This window comes from Canis lupus, chromosome 20, assembly GCF_003254725.2.
Source record: "Canis lupus dingo isolate Sandy chromosome 20, ASM325472v2, whole genome shotgun sequence".
Taxonomy (NCBI): domain Eukaryota; kingdom Metazoa; phylum Chordata; class Mammalia; order Carnivora; family Canidae; genus Canis; species Canis lupus.
Window position 1 is genome coordinate 50,376,677 of NC_064262.1, and position 25,710 is coordinate 50,402,386.

The window sequence follows — 25,710 nt, forward strand, 5'->3', positions numbered from 1 at the left end:
GTGCTGGAAGGCACATCCCTGCAGCTCTGTGACGTAGATACTGCCATTACTCCCACCTAACAGATGGGGAAGCCAAGGCGCAGAGCAGTCAAGTTGTCAGAACCCTGTGCCCTCCCCTGCCATGTCCTGTCCCATCTGCAGCATCTCCTCACTCTGCCCGTCCTTCCTTCCCAGATACGAGTCCTCATCTGAGGACTCTAGCACAGCAGAGAACTTCTCGGACAATGAGAGCACAGAGAATGAGGCCCCAGAGCCAGAGGAGAGGGTTCCAAGTGTGGTCGAAGCCCCCCAGCTCAGGCCCTCGGGGACAGCAGCAGCCAAGACCAGCCAGGAGGAGTGCCAGCTGCCTCGGGAGTCTCAGCACGTGCCTGTGGCGGAGGCAGCATCAGGAGCGAATGCAGAGGAGGAGATCCGGTCAGTTTTCTCTGTTAGGAGGGACTCAGACAGGGTGAGGTGGGTGACTTCTGCCTCAGATCTCACCATTCATGCCCTCTGAAGGAACCTCCCATCAGTCATACACACCTTAGTCTGAATTAGCAAACAAGTGCTTTCTCCTGGCTATCGGAAGGTCTACAGGCTTTGATAAACTGATGCAGGCAGTTTGGGTTATTGGGGTTAGAATTTAAGGGGCAGGCAGAATTTGTCCTTAAGCCACCCACTGTCTTTGGGATGAATGCCCCACCTGCCCACATGTTTGAATCTTTTTTTTTTTTTTCCACCCTGATGAAAAATCTGCCTTTGGGCAAAGATTTTCTATCCACTACTGCCCACTTGGAATAAACTTTAGTCTGTGTGTCCACTTTCTCTTGGAATCTGTGTGTTCCCCCTGTCTGTGGTCACCCAGGAGGCCGAGGTGAGTGCTCCCAAGGTAAACTTCCGTCTTGTCCACCCCTTGCAGGATGGAGTTAAGCCCCGACCTCATCTCAGCCTGCCTGGCCCTGGAAAAGTACCTGGACAATCCGAATGCCCTCACTGAGCGGGAGCTGGTATGATGGGGCCCTGGGTCCGGGGTCCCCTTCTTCCCTTCCACCCCTACCCCAGCGTCTCATCCACAGTGTCTCCCTGTGCCGGCTTCGAAGGGACTCCAGGATCCAAGCAGAGAGCTTGGGAGGTGGGGTGGTCGGGCTTGGGTCATGGGCCTTGGATGGGGGCCAGGGTGGTGGGCGGGGCCGGAGACGGTCACCTGTTGGCAGTCCTGGCCTCTGGTTCCTGTTGTTTTGGGATCTTGAGGGAGGCGGTGCCACATTTCTCTTGTCTGGTGTCTGTCCTTGCCTCTGAAGAGCACATGCGCAGGATGGAGATGCTCACACCTTCCTTGGGGGCACACCTGGGCCTCCCTTGTCCGGGATGGGGAGACCACACTCTTTAGTGCAAGGGGCTTACCCAGGGAGGGTTGTCCACGCTTCTCCTTCAGGCTCTGGTTCGGGACAGGGGTGTCCACACCTGGGGCTCAGTCCAATTGGCGGGGAGCAGGCTGCTGCCGCCCTCTTACCCTTCTCCTCCCCTCCGCATCCAGAAAGTGGCCTACACCACGGTGCTGCAGGAGTGGCTGCGCCTGGCCTGCCGCAGCGACGCCCACCCCGAGCTCGTGCGGCGCCACCTGGTCACGTTCCGGGCCATGTCAGTGCGCCTGCTGGACTACGTGGTCAACATCGCCGACAGCAATGGCAACACCGCTCTGCACTACTCCGTGTCTCATGCCAACTTCCCCGTGGTACGGCAGCTGCTCGACAGCGGTGAGCCAGTGGGGCAGGACAGGGGGGCCCTGGGCAAGTGGGCTGGCTGCTACCCCCAGCTTATGGTCTGATGGGGGAGACACTGCCTTCATAGTCTCTTGAGGGCATGCCAGCCTTCTGGTCTGATGGGGGGACGCTGTCCTCCCTGTCTGGTGGAGGAGACACCACCCTCCAGCCTGGTCAGGGAGGTACAGTCCATACCCATAGCCCCCGCACACTGGCGAAGGCAGACACAGTCTTTGTGTAGACTTTTCCACCACCCCCAAGGACCCCTATGTGATGAAGGTGACCTCTCTGGAGCCATGGTCTGAGAGAAGGCCATAGCCTCCCTCCTGGGACTTCAAAGATGTGGTCCTTGAATAGGCAGGAAGAAATCTGCTCTTCCCTGGTCTAACAAAGAAGATAACAGCCTCCCAGACTGATGAAGGAAGCAGGGCCCACAATCTGATGGAGAAGGTAGAGGCTAGTCTGAAGGGGGACTGGCTCTTCCAGATTAGTGGAGAAGACACAGTCCCCTACTCTTAGCCCTAAACCTGCGTGCCAGTGTCAGAGTCTCCAGGCTGATGAAGGAGACACAGTCTCCCCCTCCTTAGAAGTCCCTCATCTAATGGGGCAGCATAATAGAGGTGCAGACCCTGGGGCAGAATGGGGCACTCAACCTGGGGAAAGGTAGGACTCAGGCCACAGCTAGACTGTGATAGCCAAGACGTTGCCTGGTTCTCATGGGCCCTCCCCCAGTTTTGAGGTCTGAGGGTCCCACTCCTCCTTACCACCCCCCCAGGTGTGTGCCAGGTGGACAAGCAGAACCGTGCTGGCTACAGCCCCATCATGCTCACTGCCCTGGCCAACCTGAAGACCCAGGATGACATCGAGACCGTCTTGCAGCTCTTCCGGCTTGGAGATGTCAATGCCAAAGCCAGCCAGGTACAGGCCCTTGGTGCTGCAGACCCCAGTGGTACTTCTGCTTCCCGAGCCCTGGCTGTGCACCAAGCCCAGGTGTGATCTCATTCCGTGCCCAGGGGGAGAATCCCCACTGCACGGAAGAGGAAGCTGAGTCTCAGAGAAGCACTCATTTCTTCCAGGTCAGACTAAAGGAGGTGGGATTTGAACCCAGCTGATCTAGCTTTAGAACCCCATTCTTTTTTTTCTTTTTTTTCTTTTTTTTGTTTTTTCAAGATTTTATTTATTTGACAGAGTGAGAGAGAGCACAGTAGGCAGAGTGACAGGCAAATAGAGAAGGAGAAGCAGGCTCCCTGCTCTTCCAACTTGGGGCTTGATCCCAGGACCCCGGGATCGTGACAAGCTGAAGGTGGATGTCCAACCGACCAAGCCACCCAGACCAGATGCCCCTAGAACCCCATCCTTAATGACCTGCCTGCCAGACTGCCTCTGATACAGGGCCTTCCAGTGGAGATGGGGTGTGGGGTGTGGGAGGGATCCTCCACCATTCTTAATCTGACACCATCCCACGTCGTGCTTGGTAATTCATTGAGCAGCAGCTGAAGATGCTAGGGATTCAGATGGTGGACGAGCGGGCACATCTCCGCCCTCCTGAAGTTCACTAGCGGCCTGGAGCTCTGGGAGCTGAGAGCATTCCAGGCAGCACAGAGGCTTGGAGCAGGTTTGGTCAGGGGCTGCAGAAAGCCACCAGCGGCATTTAACCAGGGCGGTGGCAATGGCCTGCTTTCTGATTTGAAAAATCTCCCTTTGGCTGCATGTTGGGGAGCAGAAGCCAGGAGACCGTGGAGGTGACTGGGGCATGGACAGGCACCTGGGCAGAAGGGCAGCCAGGACTCTATGGGGATAGCAGGAAAGGGGGGGATTTGCAACAGCTTAAAGACAGCGAAGGAGAGGCGCCTGGGTGCCTCAGTCCGATAAGTGTCTGCCTTCAGGTCAGGTCATGATCTCAGGGCCCTGGATTGAGCCCTGTGTCAAGTCAGGCTCCCTGCTCAGCGGGGAGTCTGCTTCTCCCTCTACCCCTCCCCTGCTCATGCTCCCTCTCCCTCTCTCAAATGAATAAATAAAATCTTTAAAAAAAAAAAAAAAAAACACAGGATAGAAGCAGGGCTCTGTCACAGGGCATAACAAGCAAGAACAGACCCTGCTGGCTCTTCTATTGATTTAGTTTTTTTTTTTTTTTTAAGATTTGATTTATTTATTCATGAAAGACACAGAGAGGCAGAGACATAGGCAGAGAGAGAAGAAGGCTCCTCCCCATCAGGGAGCCTGAAGTGGGACTCGATCCTTGAACTGGGATCACACCCTGAGCCAAAGGCATACACTCAACTGCTGAGCTACCCAGGCGTCCCTATTGATTTAGTTTTTAAGTAAAAACAGTATTTCAATGGTTTACTTATTTTAACTGAGGTGAAATTCACATAAGAGTATCCATTTAGGGGCACCTGGCTGGCTCAGTTGGTAAAGCATGTGATTCTTGATCCTGGGTCCTGTTTGAGTTTGAGTGCCACCCTGGGAGTAGAGTTTACTTAAAAAAAAAAAAAAAAAAAAAAAAAAAAAATAATAATAATAATAATAATAATAATAATAATAATAATAATAATAAATGGGTTCTGGATGGCTCAGTTGATTCACCATCCAACTCTTTAATTTCTACTCAGGTCATGATCTCAGGTCATGAGATCGAGCCTTGTGTTCGGCTCTGTGCTAGGCATGATGCCTGATTAAGATTCTCTGCTCTGAAAAAAAAAGATTCTCTGCTCTGCCCCCTGCACATGAGCGTTTTCTCTCTCTCTCTCCCTCTCCCTCTCTCTCTCTCTTTCTCTCTCTCTCTCTCACACACACACACAAATAATAATTTAAAAAATATTATAGCTTTTAAAGTATACAATTCAGTGGCATTTAGTACATTCACAGTGTTGTACAACCATCACCTCTATCTACTTCTAGAACATTCCTATCACCCCAGAAGGAAGCTCTGTGCCATTAGCAGTCACTCCCCATCCCCTCTCCCTCTGTTCCTGGCAAACACCCATCTGTTTTCTATCTCTATCGATTTACCAATTCTGGATATTTTATATAATTAGGATCACATAATACGTATTCTTTTGTCTGGCTTCTTCCACTGAGTGTAACATTTTCAAGATCCGTCCGTGATGCGGTGTGCATCAGTGCTTCATTCACCTCTAAGGCTGAATGATACTCTGTAGTATGGGTATATGACAGTTTGCTTTTCCATTCAGCCACTAATGAACGTTGATTTAATTTTTATTGAGGTTCAACTGACATACAGAAAAGTATACAAATCTTAGATCAATAAGTTTTTACATCTATATTTACATCTGGGAGCTAGGAATCAGCTTTAGTTGGGGATGGGAGTGGGTAGGCAAGTAACACCTCTCCAAAGAGGAAATGTTTAAGCCAAAACGTGAGGGATGAGGGGACAGCAGGAAGAGAAGGAACCAGCAGGTGCAAAGGCCCGGTGGTGGGAGGAATTGTTTGAGATCTAGAAGGCCAGCAAGTGGGGATACTGTTAATATCACAGTACTTGGGAACCACGGAAGGTTCCAGAGCAAGGGTGTCATGCCTTGGGGCCTGCATGGTCCATAAACCTTTTCCTTGCCCTGCCCAGGCGGGACAGACAGCCCTGATGCTGGCGGTCAGCCACGGACGGGTGGATGTGGTCAAAGCTCTGCTGGCCTGTGAAGCAGATGTCAACGTGCAGGATGATGACGGCTCCACGGCCCTCATGTGCGCCTGTGAGCACGGCCACAAGGAGATCACAGGGCTCCTGCTGGCTGTGCCCAGCTGCGACATCTCGCTCACTGATCGCGTGAGTCCCCCCCCAGGTGCACCCCGGGGAGGGCGGGAGCCCAGCTCGGGGCCTCGTCATAGCAGTGGATGCCTTACAGGACGGGAGCACAGCTTTGATGGTGGCCTTGGACGCCGGGCAGAGTGAAATCGCATCCATGCTGTACTCTCGCATGAACATCAAGTGCTCTGTGAGTGTCAACCCTGGCAGGGTGGGCGGTGGGGACTCTGGGCTGGTGCTGTGTGCAGCCCATGCTTATTGAACCTTCCCGGTGCCCCCATGAGGAAATGAGGCACGGACAGCTGAGACTACATAATAGCATTTGGACCTGGATCTGTGGTTCCAAATGCATGCTCTTAATTACCATCCACTCATTTGAGAAATATTTACAGAGCACCCACTGCATGATAGGCCCTGGTACTCACAGCGCTGAACCAAACAGGAAATGGCTTCTGCCCCCACAGAGCAGGCATCGTAGCAAGATACAAAATATGCAAATCACTGTGTAGCCAGGGGACAGTAGCAGCTGGAAAGAAACCTGAAACAGGATAAGAGGGACAGTGAGAGTGGGGACCTACTGAGGAAGAGGAGGAGTGAGTTGTGTGGCTGTGCATGCAGAAGGAACAGCCGTTGCAAAGGCCCTGAGGCAGGAGCATGCTTGGTGTGGTGTGGAGCATCAAGGGCTCCAAGGGGAGGAGATGAAAGCGAGGAGGTGATTCCATAGATCATGAAGGATCTTTTGGGCCACAGTGAGGACTTTGGCTTTTACTCGACGCATGTCAGTGTATGAAAGACCTTGACACGTCTCCCTGTAAAGAAACCTCACCTGTGTCTAACTTGGCATTTCTCTATTTGAGCATAGAAACCAGGGTTTTTTAAGAAATCATGCACAAAAAGAAAAAAAGGAAATCATGCCTGTTAGCAAAAAACACTCTCAGGAAGCCTGACAGGATAATTTTGATACTTGCTCTATCCTAAGTGTCTGATGGAGGAGAGAGCTGATCCAGTCTGAAGGAGGAGACAGGGGCACTCCTCATAGGTCTCTAAAACGATACCCTTGTCTGATGGAGGAGACAAGCTCTTCCAATCTGATGGACTGTATGCTAAGTGCCTCTCAGCCATGATTTCTCGAACCCTCCAGAAGAGCCTGACTCAGCTGTACAAAGTACTGTTATCATTTCCATTTTTCTGGTGGGGAAACTGAGGCTTAGAATGGTTACAGCCCCCTTCCCCCCAACAGCCCAAAGTCCCACGGATAGGAAGGGGTGGAGGCCCCCGGGGGCATCTGACTCCAGACCTTGGGCAGGAATCTCATGTTCCTTCCTCCTCACTCTACCTTGCACTTGCTCTGGCCTCCCTGAGGCACATCTGGAGCCTGGCTCGGGGGTGGCATGGTGAGCATTGACTACAGTGACCCCCCCCCTCCAAACAGAAGGGGTCTTCGGCTTCTTACTAAGGCTCTAGGTTTTTCCAGCTTCATTCCCCAGGGTGTTGGGTCACCTGGGACTCAGTTGTGGTGCTCAGAGCATCACCTAGGGATCAGCTCAGCCTCAGTTTTTTTCAACTGGAAGATGGGAGTGTTAGGACCAGGTGATAACCTGTTGTCTGATACGTGGTCCTGCCCCCAGGGACTCCTGAGGGACAGACCCCAGTCCTCCATCTCTGTCCACCTGGACCACTGCTGTTGCCTCCACCCTGGCACCCACCCTCACTGCCTCCTCCAGTCTATACTCCCCACAGCAACCAGAGGTCATCGTGAACCCCTGAGTTAGGGTACATCCCTCCTCAGCTCACAGCCCTCTTTGGCTGTCCCCCTACTTGGAGAAACAGCCAAAGTCATCCCCAGAGCCCACCAAGCCTTGCACCAACTCCCTCCCCTCCCCCCCTCTCTTCTGCACCTTGCTCAGGCCACTCAGCCTGTCCGCTGCTCCTGCCTCAGGGCCTTTGCACTTGCTGCTCCCACTGCCAGAATGCCCCACCCCTTGGCTGGCCCCTCAGCATCACTCAGCCCAGAAGGCCCCCTGCCCTGACTACCTGTACCCCACTTTCATTCCCCTCCATCCTTTAATCCGTGATGAAAATCCTCCTCTGCATTCGTGTGCTGCTCTGAACATCCCCTCCTCGAGGCCAAGGGACCGCGTTCTGTTCACTCACCTCAGCCACAGGGCCAGCCAACAAGGTTGGCGCCACGTAGGCATTGGCAGTGATGCCAAACAAAAAGAATTCTGCTTCTTGTTTCAGTTTGCCCCGATGTCAGATGACGAAAGCCCTGCGTCATCCTCTGCGGAAGAGTAGCCGTGAGGGAGACCAGCCCCAGAGCCAACCGTCCCTCCTCCCTTGCCCCTTGTCTCCTCCCTCGCCAGCCCCCACGCCGACCCACCAACCCACCGACCCACCGAGGCCCAAGTCTCAAAGGCAAGTGGGGTTTTCCTTCCGCTTCCCAGGAGGAACTGCAACAAGACTCCAGCCTAAAGCGGGTTTCTCCCTGGTACGCCAGTTCAAAGCGGCCGCAGCGCAGACTGGAGCTAAATTCTTCCATAAATTGGCGCCAGTGGCTGATGCTGGGGCGTGGGTTTGTGAAGAACAAGAACATGGAGAACAATCAGCTGGCAATTATGCATGGAGCGGGGTGAAAAGGAGAATACCGTATTTTTGAGTCATTATCGGGGGAGTGGGGGAAATCCTATTCCTTGTTGCCAAATTTGAAAGTCACTGGAATTGCATATTTTCATTTTAATCCCGAATGTCATTATGCGCGGGTCACATCTGGAGTGGCTTGACACCCCCGCCCCCTCCCGCCCACCCCACATTTACTTGTCTGCCAGATAATAGTGTTTTGTCCACTTCAAACCCCCCCCCCCTCCAACCGCTTTCTTGGGAGAATATTCTTCTGGTCTCTTCGCAAAGCCAGATTCTGTTCTTGTCACTCAGGGCTGGAAGCTCAGTCCTTCCTGCTGCTTCCAAGTCAGGGGGGCTCAGGACCCAGCAGCCGAGATGTGTGAGCAGTTCACATGCAAGAATCACACAGAAATCCGTCCCCTCCCTGCGTGGAGGCCCTGGCAAATAGTAATTTTCCTAGAAAATCCTTCAGACCTAGGGATGCAGGAAATGAAATCGGTTCCCAGAGCAGCTGCCGCGTCCCTGGGCTTGGAACCCTGGTAACACGGGGGCCGCCTTCCACCTCCCCAGACTCCAGAATTTCTCTCCTCAAAGGAGGGGGGATAAAACAGGGCATGCGCTTGCTGGCAAAGCACAGGGCAAGCTCCAGAAACTCCATGTGTGCACAATTAAAAGTTGGCTGCCCTCGAGGGCTCCCAGTGCAAACTTAAAGAGACAGGGCTTTGCCGAAAACCAAACAAAGGCCAGCTGGGGTTGGTGATGGTTTTTTGTTTTTTCCCTTTTTTCTTTTTCTTTCTTTCTTTCTTTCTTTTCTTTCTTTTCTTTCTTTTTTTTTAAACAACCTATGGGCTTTCCGGAGCTGCCTGGACCAGGGCCTGCTGGAAATCAGGCTCACCAGACACACACAGTTTCCTTCATGGCCTGTTCTGTCCTCAGAATCTTAACAGAGTTTTCTTTCCAGTTCCTTCCTTTGGTGAACAAGAAAAAAAAAGGGGGGGCGGGTGGGGGATGGGCTCGGAGCCTTGAGAAGTGCCTTGTGACAGACAGGGAGTCAGATCCCCAGCTAATCAGCGTCCTGTCCCCTCTCGTCCGGTTCTCAGCTCAGCTGCCAGGGTCGGAGCCAAACCGCAGCTGGACAGAGCGAGCCCTGAGTGCTCATGTTCATTCAGGAAAGCGAAGTGCTGGCTTCTCTCCTAGGAAAGAAGGGGTTTCTTGGCTTGATGGAGTCTGGCGTGCTTTGATTTTGACAGCAGGGAGGTACCTGAGACAGAAGAGCTTGGACGGTCAAAGAAGACACCCTCGATTGCGTGTGCATGCATGCGCGCGTGTGTGTGTGTGTGTGTGTGTGTGTGTGTGTATGTAAATTGGAGAGAAAACAAAAACAAAGCTGACTGGGGACGACTGCTGTGTGTGACACAAGGCCAGGACTTTGGGCAGCTTTGAGATATGGTACCAAAGCTGTACGCCTGTGTGTCTGGCCCCTGAGCCGGCCCTTGGGTTTAAGCTCCTAGAAGCAGCTCATTGACAATACCACCACTGCCCCCCAAATAAGTCTCTGTTCATCCCTGCTTCCCTTCCCCTACCCACTGGGCTCGCTGTGCTAGACTAGGCTCCAGGGACGTCCCGCCTTTGTCCCTGTTCTCACGTGTATTCGTTCGTGACCTTTAGCTCCACTTTCCGACCACGGTACGTCCATAAAGACAGTATTACACTTAAATGAAGTATTCCTTTTTGTAATCGCGTTGTAGAAGGTAAAAGAATTTAATAAAGCTACCGTATGATAATGTCCACACACGAATGCCTGGTCTTTGTCTCACTGTGCTCCTCTTTAAGCTTTAAAATAGATCTCTTTTTAAAAATGAACTTAGGTGCCAGCAGTTTGGCACCATCTTTAGCCCGGGGTATGATCCTGGGGTCCTAGGATCGAGTCCCACATCGGGCTCCCTGCATAGAGCCTGCTTCTCCCTCTGCCTGTGTCTCTGCCTCTCTCTCTCTCTCTGTCATGAATAAATAAAATCTTTTTTAAAAAATGAACTTATTTTGGGGGCGTCTGGGGTGGCTCCATCGGTTAAGCATCCGACTTGGTTTCAGCTCCAGTCATGATCTCAGTGTCATGGGATGGAGCCCCACATTGGGCTCCACGCTCAGCTGGGGGTCTGCTTGGAATATTCTCTCCCTCTGCCTCTGCTTCATCCCTCCCCACCACCCACATGCACTCTCAAAAAAACATTAAAATTAAAATGGACTTACTTCAAACAATGGTCAGAGCAACAGAAAAGTGACAAGAATAATACAGTAAACTCCCTACTGCTCTGCACTACGGGGTTCTGTCCCGGGGTTCTATCCCAAGTGGCTATTTCCATTTAAATGTAAATTAGTTACAATTAATTTGTGCTCCTTAAGCACACGTGCCTGGTGGCTACTGTATTGAACTGTGGAGGTATAGAACATTGCCATGTTTGCAGCAAGTTTTTTTTTTTTTTTTTTAAGATTTATTTCTTTTAGAGCAGGAGCAGGAGGGGCAGAGGGAGAGAGAGAGTCCCAAGTAGATTCCACTGAGCACAGAGCCCAACATGGGGCTCGATGCTATGACTCCAAGACCAGAACCTGAGCTGAAACCAAGAGTCAAACGTTCAACTGACTGCATCACCCAGGCGCCCCTGCAGAAAGTTTTAATGAACACCCACTGTGAACACCACAGAAAAAGATCTTTACTGATATTTTTTTCCCTCATGATAAAATACTTCATAGTGATTGCAAAAGGCAAAATTCTAAAAATACAGAAATGAGGGCACCTTGGTGGCTCAGTTGGTTAAGCATCTTCCATCGGGTCATGATCTTGGGGTCCTGGAATTGAGCCCCATATCAGTCTCCTTGTTCAGTAGGGAGCCTGCTTGTCTCCCTTTCCCTTGGTGATCTGTCTCCCTGTCAAACAATCAATAAAATATTTAAAAAGTTTAAAAAATAATATAGAAATGTTTGGCATAGTGGAAGATGCCATGGTTCCAATTGGTGGAAATGTCTGCTATTGTCAACTCACTGGGGTATCTCCTGCCAAAGCTTTTTCTAATAAGTTGAATCTTTAACATTGTGTTTTGCTGTTTGATTTTTTTTTTTTTTTTAATTTTTTTTTTTTTATTTATTTATGATAGTCACACAGAGAGAGAGAGAGAGAGGCAGAGACACAGGCAGAGGGAGAAGCAGGCTCCATGCACCGGGAGCCCGATGTGGGATTCGATCCCGGGTCTCCAGGATCGCGCCCTGGGCCAAAGGCAGGCGCCAAACCGCTGCGCCACCCAGGGATCCCCGCTGTTTGATTTTTTATCAAGGCATCATATGCATACATTTTGTGCACCCACCATGTACAAAAGTGTATATAACTTTATGACTTTTGACAAAGAGTATCCCTAGGTCAGCAGCAGGACAAGAGGTGGAGCATCCCCGCTGCCTTTCCCTGGGTCCTGCCCCTCACTTCCCTCAAGGGTGATTAAAGATGGCTCTCCTTACCTCTCTTCTTGTTTTCCCTCTGGAAAGTTACGTGTTTCTGAACTAAAAGGTCTACTCCCGTCAGTTTTCTAGAGGGGTCTGTGAGTCAAGAGGCCTTCCAGAAGCAATTGCTGGGGACCATCTTGTCATTGTTAACTCATTCAGCTCATATTTTGTTCCCTTGTTCCCCAATACCACCCAGTTTCTTGCTTTACTTTTTTCTAATATATGTATTTTTATTTTTAGTTGTAAAATATGCATGACCTTTACCATCTAAGCCATTTTTTAAAGATTATTTTAAAATAATCTCTACACCCAGTTGGGGGCTTGAACTCACAACCTCAAGATTTAGAGTCGCTTGCTCCAGTGACTGAACCAGCCAGGCACCCCCCCATCGAAGCCATTTCTGAGTGTCCAGTTCAGTGATGTGAAGCACATTCACACTGTTGTATAACCATCCCCACTGTCCATCTCCAGGACTTTCCTCTTCCCAAACTGAACCTGTGCCCATTAAACACCGACTTTTCACCACCTGCACCCCATCCCAACGTGGCTACTGTTGGTCTCCTCTTTGTCTCTATGAATTTAACTACTGAAGGGACTTCAAGTAAGTGGAGTCATGAAGGGGGACCTGGGTGGCTCAGTGACTGTCTGCCTTCGTTCGACTCGGGTCATGATCCCGGGGTCCTGGGATCGAGTCCCTCATCAGGCTCCCTGTAGGGAGCCTGCTTCTCCCTCTGCCTATGTCTCTGCCTCTGTGTGTGTGTCATGAATAAATAAATAAAACCTTAAACAAAAAAAAAGGTGGAGGGACGCCTGGGTGGCTCAGCAGTTGGGCGCCTACCTTCAGTTCAGGTCGTGGGTCCCAGGGTCTGGGATCGAGTCCTGCATCTGGCTCCCTGCGAGGAGTCTGCTTCTCCCTCTGCCTGTGTCTCTGCCTTTCTCTCCTCAGTGTCTGTCTCTCATGAATAAATAAATAAAATCTTAAAAAAAAATGGAGTCATGCTGTGGTCATCCTTTTATGACTGGCTTATTTTAGTTAGCACGATGTCTTCAAGGGTCACCCATGTCATATCTGTCAGAATTTTCTTTTTAAGACTAAATATCCATTCGAATGGATACACCACATTTTGTTCAAGCACCTATCAATAGACACTTGGGTTGCTTCCACCTTTGAGGCTATTGTAAATAATGTTGAGTGTTGCAATATCTCTGAGTCCTCACTTTCAGTGTTGGGGGTATATACCTAGAAATAAAAGTGCTGGGGTATTCTATTTTTAATTTTGTGAGGAACTGCCATAGGTTTTCCATAGCTGCTGCACCATTTTACATTCCCACCCTCAATGCTCTAGAGTTCTGATTTCCCCACCACCTGGCCAATACTTTTTTTTTTTTTTTTTAATAGTACCCATCCTAATGGTTGTGAGGTGATTCTTGCTTTGCTTTTTGGAAGGGAGGTGAGTGACCTTTTTTTGACAGGAGCATTTATATCTGTCAGGCTATGGTTGTGCAATCTCAAATGGCTTATCTTGTGAACAGCCCACCCCAGCTGATAAGAGAGAGCTATCATTAGCCCATGGTTTAGTAAGGTTAAGAGCTTGCCAAGGTCACAGGTAATCTGCAGAACCAGAAACTGAACCCCTGACGTCTTATCTCCTCATTATTTCACTCTGCATTGTTAAGTAATCCACCCCCTTTAGACACAGAGAATGTGAGCCCCTGCCACCAAAGGTCACACAGATGAGGGTGACATAGCAATCTTAGCATAAATACTCAGCCAAGAGGAGCTGAGCATTGCTCACCGTAGGTGCTGACTCCAGGGACCCAACTCCATGCCCACACACTGATGTTTCTGCAAGACTCTCATCACTTATTCATCTGCTAGCTACTCCATGAGACAAAGGCTGGGGAGCTTCTTAACCTAAAAATCTGGGGATGGCCCTCTGGGGTCCTAAACCCAAAATATGTACAAAATCCTAACAGATGTGGATGTTGCATGCATTTTTCAAGGAAGAGCCTGTGTCATTCCTTTTATCAAATTTCAAAGAGATCTGTGACCTGGGTAAGATTTTTTTTTTTTAAGATTTTATTTATTTATACATGATAGACACAGACAGAGAGGCAGAGACACAAGCAGAGAGAGAAGCAGGCTCCATCCAGGAAGCCTGACGTGGGACTCAATCCCTGGACTCCAGGATCACTCCCTGGGCCAAAGGCAGGCATTTAACTGCTGAGCCACCAGGCGTCCCCTTGGGTAAGATTAAATAAATCTATCAGCCCTAAGCATGTCCCTCGCTACACGACCACTGTAAAAACATAAAAACAGCCCTTGGGGGCTTCTCAAAAACTGTCTCTTGAAAGTAAGTTCTGCTGGTGCCTGGCTCAGTTGGAGGAGCATGTAACTATTGATCTCAGGGTCGGGAGTTCAAGTCCCATGTTGGGTGGAGAGATTACTTAAATAAATAAAATTAAAAAAAAGAAAAAGAAAGTAAGCTCTGAGGAAGAAAGTGGTCCCAGGTGTGGGATCGGGGACCTGTCAGAGTCCTGATGGTCAATCAAAATCACATTTCTGACTGCTCTGTGGTAGCTTCTCTCCATCCTCCCCGGTTATGCCTCCTCTCTTTTCTACAATTTCTACAGTTGGAGGATCACAGTGCTTGGTCCTTGGACCCCCTCCTCTTATTCTCTTCCAGGGTGTGGCATCTGGTCTCTGGTGCCTCTGGACAACTGGCTTTTATTCCCAGCCTAAGTGTCTCTACAGACTCATAGCCAAGCCACTATCTTCTTCATAGCTCCATGTGGCCATTCCCCAGCTACTAAGCATTTCTCTAAACCTTTCACTTCATGGAGCCCCTCACCTCCATGCCTGCTCCTCCCCGTCTGGGCCACCACTACCCATCCAGGTATCTGGGCCAAACACCCAGGAAGCAACTTCTTCCTTTTCCTCATTCTGCATATCCAGCCTGCCACAGAGTTCTCTAGACTCTGGAAGATCTGGAAGCCAGTACACTCCATAGCTGCCCTTCCTTCAGTGTCTTCCAATGCTTCTTGTTAAACCAGAATAAAGTTTCAGGGCCCCTGGAAACCAAACCTTCTCTCCTTCCTCCTCTCCAGCCACTTGGACCTCCTCACTATTCCTTAAACAAATTAAAGATTTCCCCACTTCATTGTCCTTTGCACATGCTCTTTCTTCTGCCTGGCACTGGTTTCCCAATATCTTTTTATCACTCAGATCCTAGTTCATGGTTCATATGTCCCCTGTCCAGGGAGTCCATCCCTGCCCCTGCCCACACAGCCTAAAGTCACTTCCTTCCCTGCCCCCAACTCCAGTGACGCTTTCCTAGACCGGGTTGGAGTATCTTCAAAGTGAATGTCCCTATCTAAAATGATTCTGTTCATTTGTTTCCTTGCTTATTGTGAGGTCTTGCCACTAAAGCAGTGGCCTTTGATGCCCTTTATGTGACCCACAGTAGGCAGAAATTTCACAGGGGACCCAGCAATCCACATGTTAAGGCTGCATAACAAAATATTCCCGAATTTACTGCCTTTAAACAATGGCAATGATCTTGCTCACAGATCTGCAGTTTCAGCAGGGCTTGGTGGGGACAGCTCATCTCTGCTCCTCCTGCTGTCAGATGTGATGGCTCGAAGGGTGGCGACTAAAATCACTTCTGTGCTCACTCACTGGTCTGGTGGTTGATGCTGGCTTCTGCTGCAACCTCCTCTGGGAGATTCTTTACATCACCTCGGATTCCTCACAACATGGCAGCTGGGCTCTGAGTAAGAGTATCCCCAAAACTGAGAGAGGGCAAGAGAGCAAGAGATTGCACAAGCTAGCACCAGGCACAAAGCTGCCTCCTAGTTTCCGACCAAGGCTTGTAATTCACAGTATCCTTTCTGCCACATTTTTAAAAAAAGATTTTATGTATTCATGAGAGATACAGAGAGAGAGAGAGAAGAGACACAGGCAGAAGGAGAAGCAGGCTCCATGCAGGGAGCCCAGTGTGGGACTCGATCCCAGGACTCCAAGATCATGTCCTGGGCCAAAGCCAGGCACTCAACTGCTGAGCCACCCAGGGATCCCCTTTCTGCCACATTTTATTTGCTGCACCAAGTCCTGCTGAAGCTCAAAAGGAGGAGAATGAAAGTCTGCCTCTGGACGGGGAGTGGCAAGGTTGGAACTATTTCTGTATTCAATTTTTGAAAATATAATCTGTCACACCCAGTACTCGCAGATTTTGGAGTTTCCCAAAAACAATGCTTAACTTTCTGCACACAATGCACTGATGTTTTCCCCATTGTATTTTGTAGAAAATGCTGGTCATAACCTGCCAAATTAGATTTCTTTACCTCAGTTTGAGAAATTTGTCATATAAATGCGCATTTTGTCTTTTCTCTCCTATGACCCTTCACACAGCATGGTGTCTGGTGCCCGTTAGGGTAGGTGCCGCACCTGCTAGGGTTCCATGTATGTTTTCTTGAACGCCTTAATATAGTGCTCCCTGAATACTCAGCACCGTCCTCACTTAATCCTCACGCCGACCCCTACGTAGGTACTATTATGACCCTCATTTTACTGACGAGGAAAGTGAGGCACAGAGGGGTGAAGTCACTTGCCCAGGATAAGGAAGCTAGGAAGTGGGATTCGGACCCCATATATCTGGCTGCATGCTCCAGCTTGCTGTGCATCCTTACGGAATTTACTTATTTATTTATTACGCTGATTGCGAGCATCCCACGCACACCCTATAGAACGTCAGCCCACGAGAGGCGGTCCAACGCTTCGCCCCTGGCACCGCGCCCCTGGTGCAGCTACAGCTAAACAGACAAACAGCCTCAGGAGCCGCCAGATGCTTTCCAGCCTGCGCAGGCGCGTCACGCAGGACTCCCGCAGGCACACAAGCCCCACCTCCCTGCGCCGATTGGCCATTGCCGGAGACGGAGGAGGAGCCGGCGCAGGCGCACTAGACGAGGCCAGAGGCTACCGCCCGCCCATTCCTGATGACTGATGGAGGAGCAAACCAATGGGAATGAGGCTCCTGGGGAGAGAGGCGGGCCCTGAGGGCAGTTAAACTTGCGCGGGAAAGGTCCTGGCGTAGTCATGGCGGCCTTCCGCGACATGGAGGAGGTGAGCCAGGGGCTGCTGAGCCTGCTGGGTGCCAACCGCGCGGAGGCGCAGCAAAGGCGGCTGCTGGGACGCCACGAGCAGGTGGTGGAGCGGCTGCTGGAGACGCAAGACCTCGCGGAGCAACGGCTGCGAGGTCAGGGGCGGGGCCGGGGGCGGGGCCGGGGGCGGCTGGGACCCGGGTGATGCCTGGGGGCAGCAAGTCCCTCCCTCCTGGGCGCCCCCATCCCTGCCCCGTTCTCCCATGGACAGTACGCCCGCTGAACCTCAGTTTCCCCACCCGTGAAATGGGCTTCGGGATGTCGGCGCCCTCGAGTTAGTGAATATAGGAGCTCAGAGGGTCTGGTCCAATTCTGAGCGTTCCGTGAGCAGGAGCTGGGGGACCCAAGGTCCGAAGTGGGGTTCAGGAGTCGGAGCGCTGGGTTTTAATCCCAGCATTTCCACTTACAGAGGTTCAGCTGTTTTACTGAGCACCTGGTGTGTGCCAGGTAGAGTGTCAGCCCTGGGATGGAAGCAGAGAACGAAAAAGACCATATATCCCTTTAGTGGGTTGATAGCGCTAGTGAGGGGAGGTCAGAAGATAAACCAAGAAAATGGGTATGTCAGGAGGTGATGGGCTAAGGAGGGCCAAGGACAAACTAGGTTGTGTTGGAGGGAGTGGTGATGTTTTGGGGCTGGTCAGCGAAAGCCTTTTGAAAGATGATGTTTTAGCAGAAACCCAAGGAGGCCTGGGAGAGAGCCAGGGAGGATTAAATAAATCGGTGCAGGTAAAGGTGCTTCCTGCTTTACATGGATAATACCGTTTACGTGGAATTGAAGACACCATCAAATGTAAGACTCCTTTAAAGCAAAGGATGAAAAGCTTTGCTAATAAATATCTTAACATGCTACAGAGAGAGGGCTGCATCAAGCCTCTCCTGCAGGTGAGAGGGGCTCTCTCAGCTTCTGATCTGGATTTCAGGTAACTCATGAGCCCTGATCCCCGGGCTTCCCTCCCATGCCTCAGTGACCTCATCTGTGAAATGGGACTGCTGACAGCACTCATTGTCACTGCTTTTCTCAGTGCCAGGTTTTTGTTGTTGTTGTTGTAAAATTGATAAAAGACTTACCATTTTAGGGGCACCTGGGTGGCTCAGTGGTTGAACGTCTGTCTGCCTTTGGCCCAGGTCGTGTTCCTGGGGTCCTGGGACGAGGGCTGCATCAGGCTTCCTGCGGGGAGCCTGCTTCTCCCTCTGCCTATATCTCTGACTCTGTGTGTGTGTGTCTCATGAATAAATAAATAAAATCCTAAAAAAAAAACAAAACAAAACACAACATTTTAGCGATTTTTAAGTGTCCTGTTCAGTGGCATTAAGTACATTCACATCATTGTGCAGCCATCCCCACTGTCCCATCTCCAGAATGTTTTCATTATCCCAAACTAAAACTGCTCATTAAACTCTGACTCCCCATTTCCCTTCTCCCAGCCCCTTCTACTTCCTGTCTCTATGAACTATTCTAGAGACCTCATATAAGTGGAATCCTGGAATTTAGTGTGGCTTATTTTCTTTTTATTATTATTTTTTATGTTGTGTGTCTGGTATATGTCACTTAGTGCAGTGTTTTTTTTTTTAATTATTTTTTTAAAATTTTTATTTATTTATGATAGTCACAGAGAGAGAGAGGCAGAGGCACAGGCAGAGGGAGAAGCAGGCTCCATGCACCGGGAGCCCGACGTGGGATTCGATCCCGGGTCTCCAGGATCGCGCCCTGGGCCAAAGGCAGGCGCCAAACCGCTGCGCCACCCAGGGATCCCAGTGCAGTGTTTTTAAGAATCATCCATGTTGTAACGTGTCAGAATTTCATTTTTTAGGGCTGAATAATATTCCAATGTGTGGACATACCTCATTTTGTTTGTTCATTTGTCCATTTTTAATTTTTTTAAAGATTTTATTTATTCATGAGAGAGAGAGAGAGGCAGAGACACAGGCAGAGGGAGAAGCAGGCTCCATGCAGGGAGCCCGATGTGGGACTCAATATTGGGTCTGTAGGATCACTCCCTGAACTGAAGGCGGCGCTAGACCTCTCAGCCACCTGGGCTGCCTCTGTTCATTCCTCCATTGATGGACTGTTGGGTTGCTTCCAGCCCCTGGCTGTTGTGAATAATGCTGCCATGAACATGGGTGTTCAAATATCTCTTTGGGTCCCTGCTTTCAGTTCTTTTTTGTATTTTCCCAGAAGTGGAATTGCTAGATCACATGGTAATTTGATATTTAATTTTTTGAGAAAGTGTCCTCCAGTTTTCTTTTTTTTTTTTTTTAAATAATTTTTTTTAATTTATTTATGATAGGCACACAGTGAGAGAGAGAGAGGCAGAGACACACACAGGCAGAGGGAGAAGCAGGCTCCATGCACCGGGAGCCCGATGTGGAATTCGATCCCGGGTCTCCAGGATCGCGCCCTGGGCCAAAGACAGGCGCCAAACCGCTGCGCCACCCAGGGATCCCAGTCCTCCAGTTTTCTATAGTGATTTTGGTGCTAGGTTTTTTTTAAATGTCTTTTTACAGTTACGTTTCATGTGGAGATGCTATTTAGATTGAAACTGAAATGACCTAGGAGCTAAGCAGGGAATGGCTTGGGGGAAGAGTGTTCCTGGCAGAGGTGACTGGAAATGCCAAGGTCATAAGGTGAGAGTGAACTTGGAGACCCAGGAGAAAGCAGTGAAGGTGAGGTCAACCACAACCAGACTCTGCCGGCAGTGAGCACCCAGGAGGAGTTTGGAGGTTGTTTTATTTTTTATTTTTTAAAGATTTTATTGGGATCCCTGGGTGGCGCAGTGGTTTGGCGCCTGCCTTTGGCCCAGGGCGCGATCCTGGAGACCCGGGATCGAATCCCATGTCGGGTTCCTGGTGCATGGAGCCTGCATCTCCCTCTGCCTGTGTCTCTGCCTCTCTCTCTCTCTCTCTCTGTGACTATCATAAATAAATAAAAATTAAAAAAAAATAATTATAAAATAAAGGTTTTATTTATTTATTCATGAGAGACACAGAGATAGAGAGAGGCAGAGACACAGGCAGAGGAAGAAGCAGGCCCCATGCAGGGAGTCCAATGTGGGACTTGATCCTGGGTCTCCAGGATCACGCCCTGAGCCGAAGGCAGACACTCAACCGCTGAGCCACCCAGGCATCCCTGGAGGTTGTTTTAAGTGTGGTGGATGCCCCAGTCAGTCTTCCTCTTCTCCTCCTCTCTCTTCTTGTCTCTCCTCTCTCCTCCCCACTCCCCACTCGATTGATGGTTTGGGGAGAAGTATGGCATCACCCAGCCTGCCTGGGGTTTAACATTATGGATGGAGTTGGGGCTGGGATCCAGATCAGATCCAGATGTCAGAGCTAAGAGCCTATGGACAAGTCACTGACTGTTTTTGGGCTTCTGTCCCTCACCTCTCCATGGTGGGCAGGGGTTAAGCCACTCCCCTCAGAGGGTTGTGAGAACACACCGAACAGGGGCTCTGAGGTCATCCTGCAGCACTCAGCACACACTCAGGTGATGGCACTCCTTACCAGCGTCCACGGGAAGGAGGGTGCCCCCAGGGAAGATTCCAAGGAGACTCAGTTGTCTATAGGGAAGGTGAGGGGAGAAGGGGCAGGAAGGCTGCAGAACAGAGCCAGATCCCCAGCTATCCTAACAGGAAGTCAGCAGGCACTGTTTAAAAAAAGACAAATCAAGAAATAGCAGCATAAGCAAATTATTTAGAAATGTGAAGGTCAGTGCCAGAGAAAACAGTGATGAGTTGAAAGTGGCTGCTTCAGAGGGGTGGAGAGGCTTGGGGGGGGGAGGGTTCCTCTGTGTGTTTAAATTTTCACAGCCATATACATGTAATATTTTGATGAAAAATTAACTTAATGTAAGTTTGTAAACACTTAAACGCCAGCCCTTTGGGAAGCATTTCCATCTGTGCCTTCTCGGAATTGGCAGATTTCTCCAGCTCTCTGGAAAGGAACACGGTAACCTTGTTAGGGTGTTTTTGATCTTTCTGGATGTTTCGTACAAAGCATGTTTATTCTGAGTAGGTGCTGGCGATATATGGTGAATATAAGATGCAATCCCTGGTTCGAGGAAGAAAGAGGAAGAATGACTCATTCAGTGCTGGCAGGGCTGTCATGGAAGCATGGAGAGTGTCCAGCTGCCCGAGGCGAGCACTGCCCAGAAGTCTGGAAGACTGGGTCCAGGAGTGCCCGATAGGCAGGAGCACAGTGGCATCCCACAGAGGACAGGCAGGTGGAGGCTCAGGCCTGTGAAGGATGGGGCTTGTTTGCAGAATGATGAGGTGTCTTTGTAGCCGGAGCAGAGAGAAGAGTATGTGTGGGGGTGAAAAGCAGGCAGAAAGGAGGCTGTCGGGGAAGGTAAAGATGCTCAGAGGGACCGGGATCTTACCCTGGAGATACTAGGGAGCCATGGATGGTCTTCGAGCAGGGGAGTGACTTCACATTTGGTCTCTAAGGCAGCCACTCTGGAGGCAGAGAGCAGAAGGAACTGGCAACAGCAGAGACCAAAGCAAGGTGTGAGGGGGAAGCTGGGTGATCCTGGAGGGACCCGTGAGGGGATTGCAGCGGGGGCAGGAGCAGGGGACTGGGCAAGCCTGGATCACTAATTGGATGTGGAAAGTGAGTGCCAGGCTTCTTGCTTGGGCAGCAAGGTTGACCCGGACACTATACATTAAGACTGGTGTGCAAAGGACTGGATTGATTGATTACTTTATCGTTCATTCGTTTTTTTGTTTTGTTTTGTTTTGTTTTTGAGGATTCAGATGTGTTTTGGTGAAATGGAAGCACTTTTACAAGGTCCGAGTGGACCTGAGTGATGGGCTTTTGCAAATAGGATCAGCAGGTCCCTGGGGAGCCGTAGACAGGGACGCCAGGAGTGGCTGAGGCCTCAGGCAGATGAACCTCCCTACCCACCCCACTCCGGCCCCCGGCTTTGTCCTCGGCTCTTCTGGGGCAAAGACAGACCCTGGAGAAACCTCTTTGTAGGGCTTCAGCCTTCTCCCCCTCTCCCCCACAGAGATCCTGGCCACGGAGGAAGAAGTGGCCCAGTGCCTCCTTGATGCGAAGGCACAGGCGCACCAGAGGGGGGTCGAGTTGCAGCAGCTCAAAGCTGAGCTTCAGAAGGCCGGCGAGGAGAACACACATCTGAAGGCCAGCCTCCTATATCCTTCCCTCGTGCGCCGAAGGCCGGGCCGCAGGCTCACCCCCGGGGTCGCCAGCTGGTTCAAGCCAGGGACCCCGCTTGGAGTCAGGGGGGCCCTGGGCCCACAGAGGCTGGGTTAGCGCGCGAGGCCCCCCTCCAGTGAGGTGACCTTAACTGCCTGCTTTACTCAGCTCACCACAGAGCTGGAGGAGCTCAAGGAGGTCGAGGCCGGTCTCGAGAGACAGGAGAGGGAAGTTGATGAAGACACAACCGTCACCATCCCCTCAGCCGTGTACGTCCCCCCAGTGCGTGTGCTGGCGTGTGCGTACCCCGCAGCCCTGAGCTGGAGTCTGCACTGGGGTAACTGGCTTCTCTCCCTCCCTCTCTCCTTTCGTGTTCTCATACAGGTACGTGGCTCAGCTTTATCACCGAGTCAGTAAAATTGAGTGGGACTACGAGTGTGAGCCGGGGATGGTCAAAGGCAGTATCCTTTGTGGAGAAAGCGGAGCCCCGTGCGCCTGCTGGTGGCCACGCAAAGCGCCAGGCCACTGTGGAAAACATTCTGGCAGGTCTCCCCAGAGTCCCCACAGGATCCAGCAGTCCCCCTTCTGGGGATAAACACAAAGACACCGAAAGCAGGGACTTGAACCGTATTTCTGCACCTGTGTTCCTAACTGCCTTGGTCCCAACAGCCAAGAGGTGGAAGCAACCCAATCATCTAGCAGCAAAGTGCTAGATAAGCAAACTGTGGTGTTTCCGTGCGATAAAATAGTATTCCACCTTAGGAAGGAAGGAAATTCTGGCACATGCTAGAACACGGGTGTACCTGGAGGACGTGATGTTAAGTGAAAAAAACCAGACACAAAAAGTGAACTACTGTTCCGCTGCCAGGAGGCCCCAAGAGGAATCAGATCCACAAAGATAAAGTAGATGGTGGGCACCAGGGGCCAGGGGGTGGGGATGGCTGCACATCATGTGCATGTACTTCATGCCACTGAGCTGGTTCCCATGGTCTATTTTGTATGTGTCTCACCAGTTTTTAATTTTTATTTTATTTTTTTATTCTTTTTATTTTTTAAAGATTATTTTATTCATGAGAGACAGAGAGAGGGAGAGGCAGAGGGAGAAGCAGACTCTATGCAGGGAGCCTGACGTGGGACTCGATCCCAGGCCTCCAGGATCAGGCCCTGGGACCGAAGGTGGCGCTAAACCTCTGAGCCACTGGAGCTGCCCTGTTTTCTTTTTTTCAAAGATTTTATTTATTTATTCATAGAGACACAGAGAGGAGGGGGAGAGGCAGAGACACAGGCAGAGAGAGAAGCAGGCTCCATGCAGGGAGCCCGATGCAGGACTCGATCCCGGATCTCCGGGATCGCACCCTGGATTGAAGGCGATGCTAAACCACTGACCCATCTGGGCTGCCTATTTCACCAGTTTTTTAAAAAGATAGTACATTATCAGAATTTAACTTTAAAAAAAAATTTTTTTTTTTAGGATTTTATTTATTTATTCATGATAGACAGAAAGAGAGAGAGGCAGAGACACAGGCAGAGGAAGAAGCAGGCTCCATGCAGAGAGCCCGATGTGGGACTCAATCCCAGGACCCCAGCATCACGTGCTGGGCTGAAGACAGGTGCTCAACCATTGAGCCACCCAGGTGTCCCTTTAAAAAGATTTTATTTATTTGTTTATTTATTTATTTATTTATTTATTTATTTATTTATTTATTTAAGAGAGAAAGAGCATGTGGGCAGGGGGAGGGGCAGAAGGAGAAGCAGACTCCCCACTGAGCAGGGAGCCCAATGAAGGGCTCCATCCCAGGACCCTGGGATCATGACCTGAGCCAAAGGCAGACACATAACCCACTGAGCTACCCAGGCAGACACGTAACCTACTGAGCCACCCAGGTGCCCAGAATTCAACGTTTTGTTTACAGAAGTCTCGTTTGGTCTCTATATATCTTAGTAACATTTTTTTAGAGGCAGTATTCTTTCCTCTTGGGGTCATGGGGTGGGCCGTGTGTGTCAGGTTTCCTTACATCTGCCCTATAGTCCATCACGGCCCCAGTATCGCACAGCCCATCCACCTGGACAGCACCCAGCTCTCCAAGAAGTTCATCAGCGACTACCTCTGGAACCTGGTGGACACGGACTGGTAGCCAGGAGCCTCGAGGACACGTTTGCGCACAGCGCGGATCTGCCGTGGAGGGTGGGTGGTGCCTCAGTGATGAGATGAGCTTAAAATTAAACGTTTATACACAAACAGGTTTTTTACTGGGTGTCTTTCTGCCTTCGGCCTCAGTTGCTGGACTGGCCTTGGCTGGGTAACCATAGAGAACTACCCTAACTGCCAGATCGTAGCCTCACATCTCTGGCGACACTATACAAATGATGCCATAGTGTGTGTGATAACAAATCCTGGGTCTTTATCATTTGTGATTGAAGTTAGGCACTGTGTGCCCAGAACTGGAATATGGAAGTGCTGGCTGGAGCCCTGGCAGTCATGTTGCCACATGTAAGGAGGGATGCAGTCCTCTAGGGTCGATCGGAGCCTGGTTCCCCGATGACTGTGGAACCCAGGAATCAGCACTGGACTTTTTTTTTTTTTTAAGATTTTATTTACTTATTTATTTGAGAAAGAGTGTGTGCGAGTGAGGGGGGTATAGAGGGAGAAGGACAAGCTACCTCCATGCTGAAGGTGGAGCCTGATGCAGGGTTCCATCTCCTGACCCTGAGATTATGACCGGAGCCAAAGTCAAAAGATTCAGATGCTTAACTAACTGAGCCACTTAGGTCCCCCTGGTTTTTTTTTTTTTTTTTTTTAAGTAGGCTCCACACCCACTATACAGCCCAACATTGAGGTTTGAACTCATGGCCCAGAGAACCAGACCTGAGCTGAGATCAAGAGTTGGACATGACCAACTAAACCAGCGAGGTGCCCCAGCCCTGGACCTCTCTGTGTGGAGGAAGGGAAGACTAAGTTATGTTGTGTGTGCCACTGTTACTTATTTTTTTTTATCACAAACAGCTAATTTTTTTTTGATGTTGAGTTCCACATTTCGTTCTTTTTTTTTTTTTTTTTTTTAAGATTTTATTCATTTATTCATGACAGAGAGAGAGAGGCAGAGACACAGGCAGAGGGAGAAGCAGGCCCCATGCAGGGAGCCTGACGTGGGACTAGATCCCGGGTCTCCAGGATCAGGCCCTGGGCTGAAGGTAGCGCTAAACCACTGGGCCACCGGGGCTGCCCTTTTTTTAGTCTATATATTTATAATCACCCAACATGGGGCACGAACTCGCTACGAGAGCAAGAGTCCCGTGCTCCTGATGTAAATCTACTTGATGCAGCATACGACCCAGGCCATTCTATATGTTCCCTTATCCGCCATCCTCAGTGATTTGGGGTACCACTAAGAATGGGACGCTTACGGCCCACCTGCCTGAGGGTAGGGAAGGGGAAGTTGGTCCTCCTCAAACCTAACCAGCCACCTTCTATATGCAGCCTCGTCAGTAGATTTGTTATGGTCCCACGAGCCTCTGGGTCCTCCGGGTCTGGGGTTTCGTGCGCGCCTCTATAACTGCTCTGTTTCTAGTAAGTGCAAATGTGACAGTTTTTTATAATTGGAGAGGAGACGTGCTAGGTAGAGGGAGCGTAAGCAGCAAGTCTAGCAGCATCTGAGCGTGTCATGGGCACCGGACAGTCTGTCCAGGTCACCCTTGCAGCTTCTGGGGCAAGGGAGCCTGGGCTCTAGGACTAGGGAGACAGAGCAGGTCATTCGGTTCACAGAGATTCCCAGAGCTTCGGAGGCC

The 25,710-nt window shown here is 50.4% G+C and overlaps 2 protein-coding genes and 2 long non-coding RNA genes across 6 annotated transcripts in view; 2 read left to right on the forward strand and 2 right to left on the reverse strand.

Moving 5' to 3' along the window:
- KANK2 (KN motif and ankyrin repeat domains 2) overlaps window positions 1-9,916 on the forward strand; it is a 25,674-nt gene extending 15,758 nt beyond the window's left edge. For both annotated transcript variants that reach the window (XM_025457573.3, XM_025457572.3), the window contains 7 exons: window positions 175-414; window positions 899-986; window positions 1,517-1,736; window positions 2,518-2,660; window positions 5,326-5,526; window positions 5,606-5,695; window positions 7,747-9,916. In XM_025457573.3, the coding sequence (XP_025313358.1) occupies window positions 175-414; window positions 899-986; window positions 1,517-1,736; window positions 2,518-2,660; window positions 5,326-5,526; window positions 5,606-5,695; window positions 7,747-7,800 (1,036 nt within the window). In that variant the 3' untranslated portion in view covers window positions 7,801-9,916. The remainder of the gene's footprint in view (window positions 1-174; window positions 415-898; window positions 987-1,516; window positions 1,737-2,517; window positions 2,661-5,325; window positions 5,527-5,605; window positions 5,696-7,746) is intronic.
- Window positions 4,944-7,787, reverse strand: LOC118351628 (uncharacterized). Its single transcript, XR_004807348.2, has 2 exons — window positions 7,660-7,787; window positions 4,944-6,043 (listed from the first exon to the last, which is right to left on the reverse strand). It is a non-coding gene; the product is annotated as an uncharacterized LOC118351628 (long non-coding RNA).
- Window positions 9,107-16,658, reverse strand: LOC112666528 (uncharacterized). 2 transcript variants are annotated; one of them, XR_003140885.3, is made up of 3 exons: window positions 15,961-16,658; window positions 15,185-15,408; window positions 9,107-11,049 (listed from the first exon to the last, which is right to left on the reverse strand). It is a non-coding gene; the product is annotated as an uncharacterized LOC112666528 (long non-coding RNA). The 2 variants fall into 2 exon arrangements; XR_007404403.1 differs by having other exon boundaries at window positions 12,455-15,408.
- On the forward strand, window positions 16,476-24,163 carry SPC24 (SPC24 component of NDC80 kinetochore complex). Its single transcript, XM_025457567.3, has 5 exons — window positions 16,476-16,871; window positions 21,776-21,920; window positions 22,089-22,193; window positions 22,309-22,385; window positions 23,953-24,163. Exons 1-5 carry the CDS (start codon window positions 16,712-16,714, stop codon window positions 24,057-24,059), a joined length of 594 nt encoding a protein of 197 aa, XP_025313352.1. The 5' UTR covers window positions 16,476-16,711; the 3' UTR covers window positions 24,060-24,163.
- The last annotated feature ends 1,547 nt before the right edge of the window (window positions 24,164-25,710 follow it).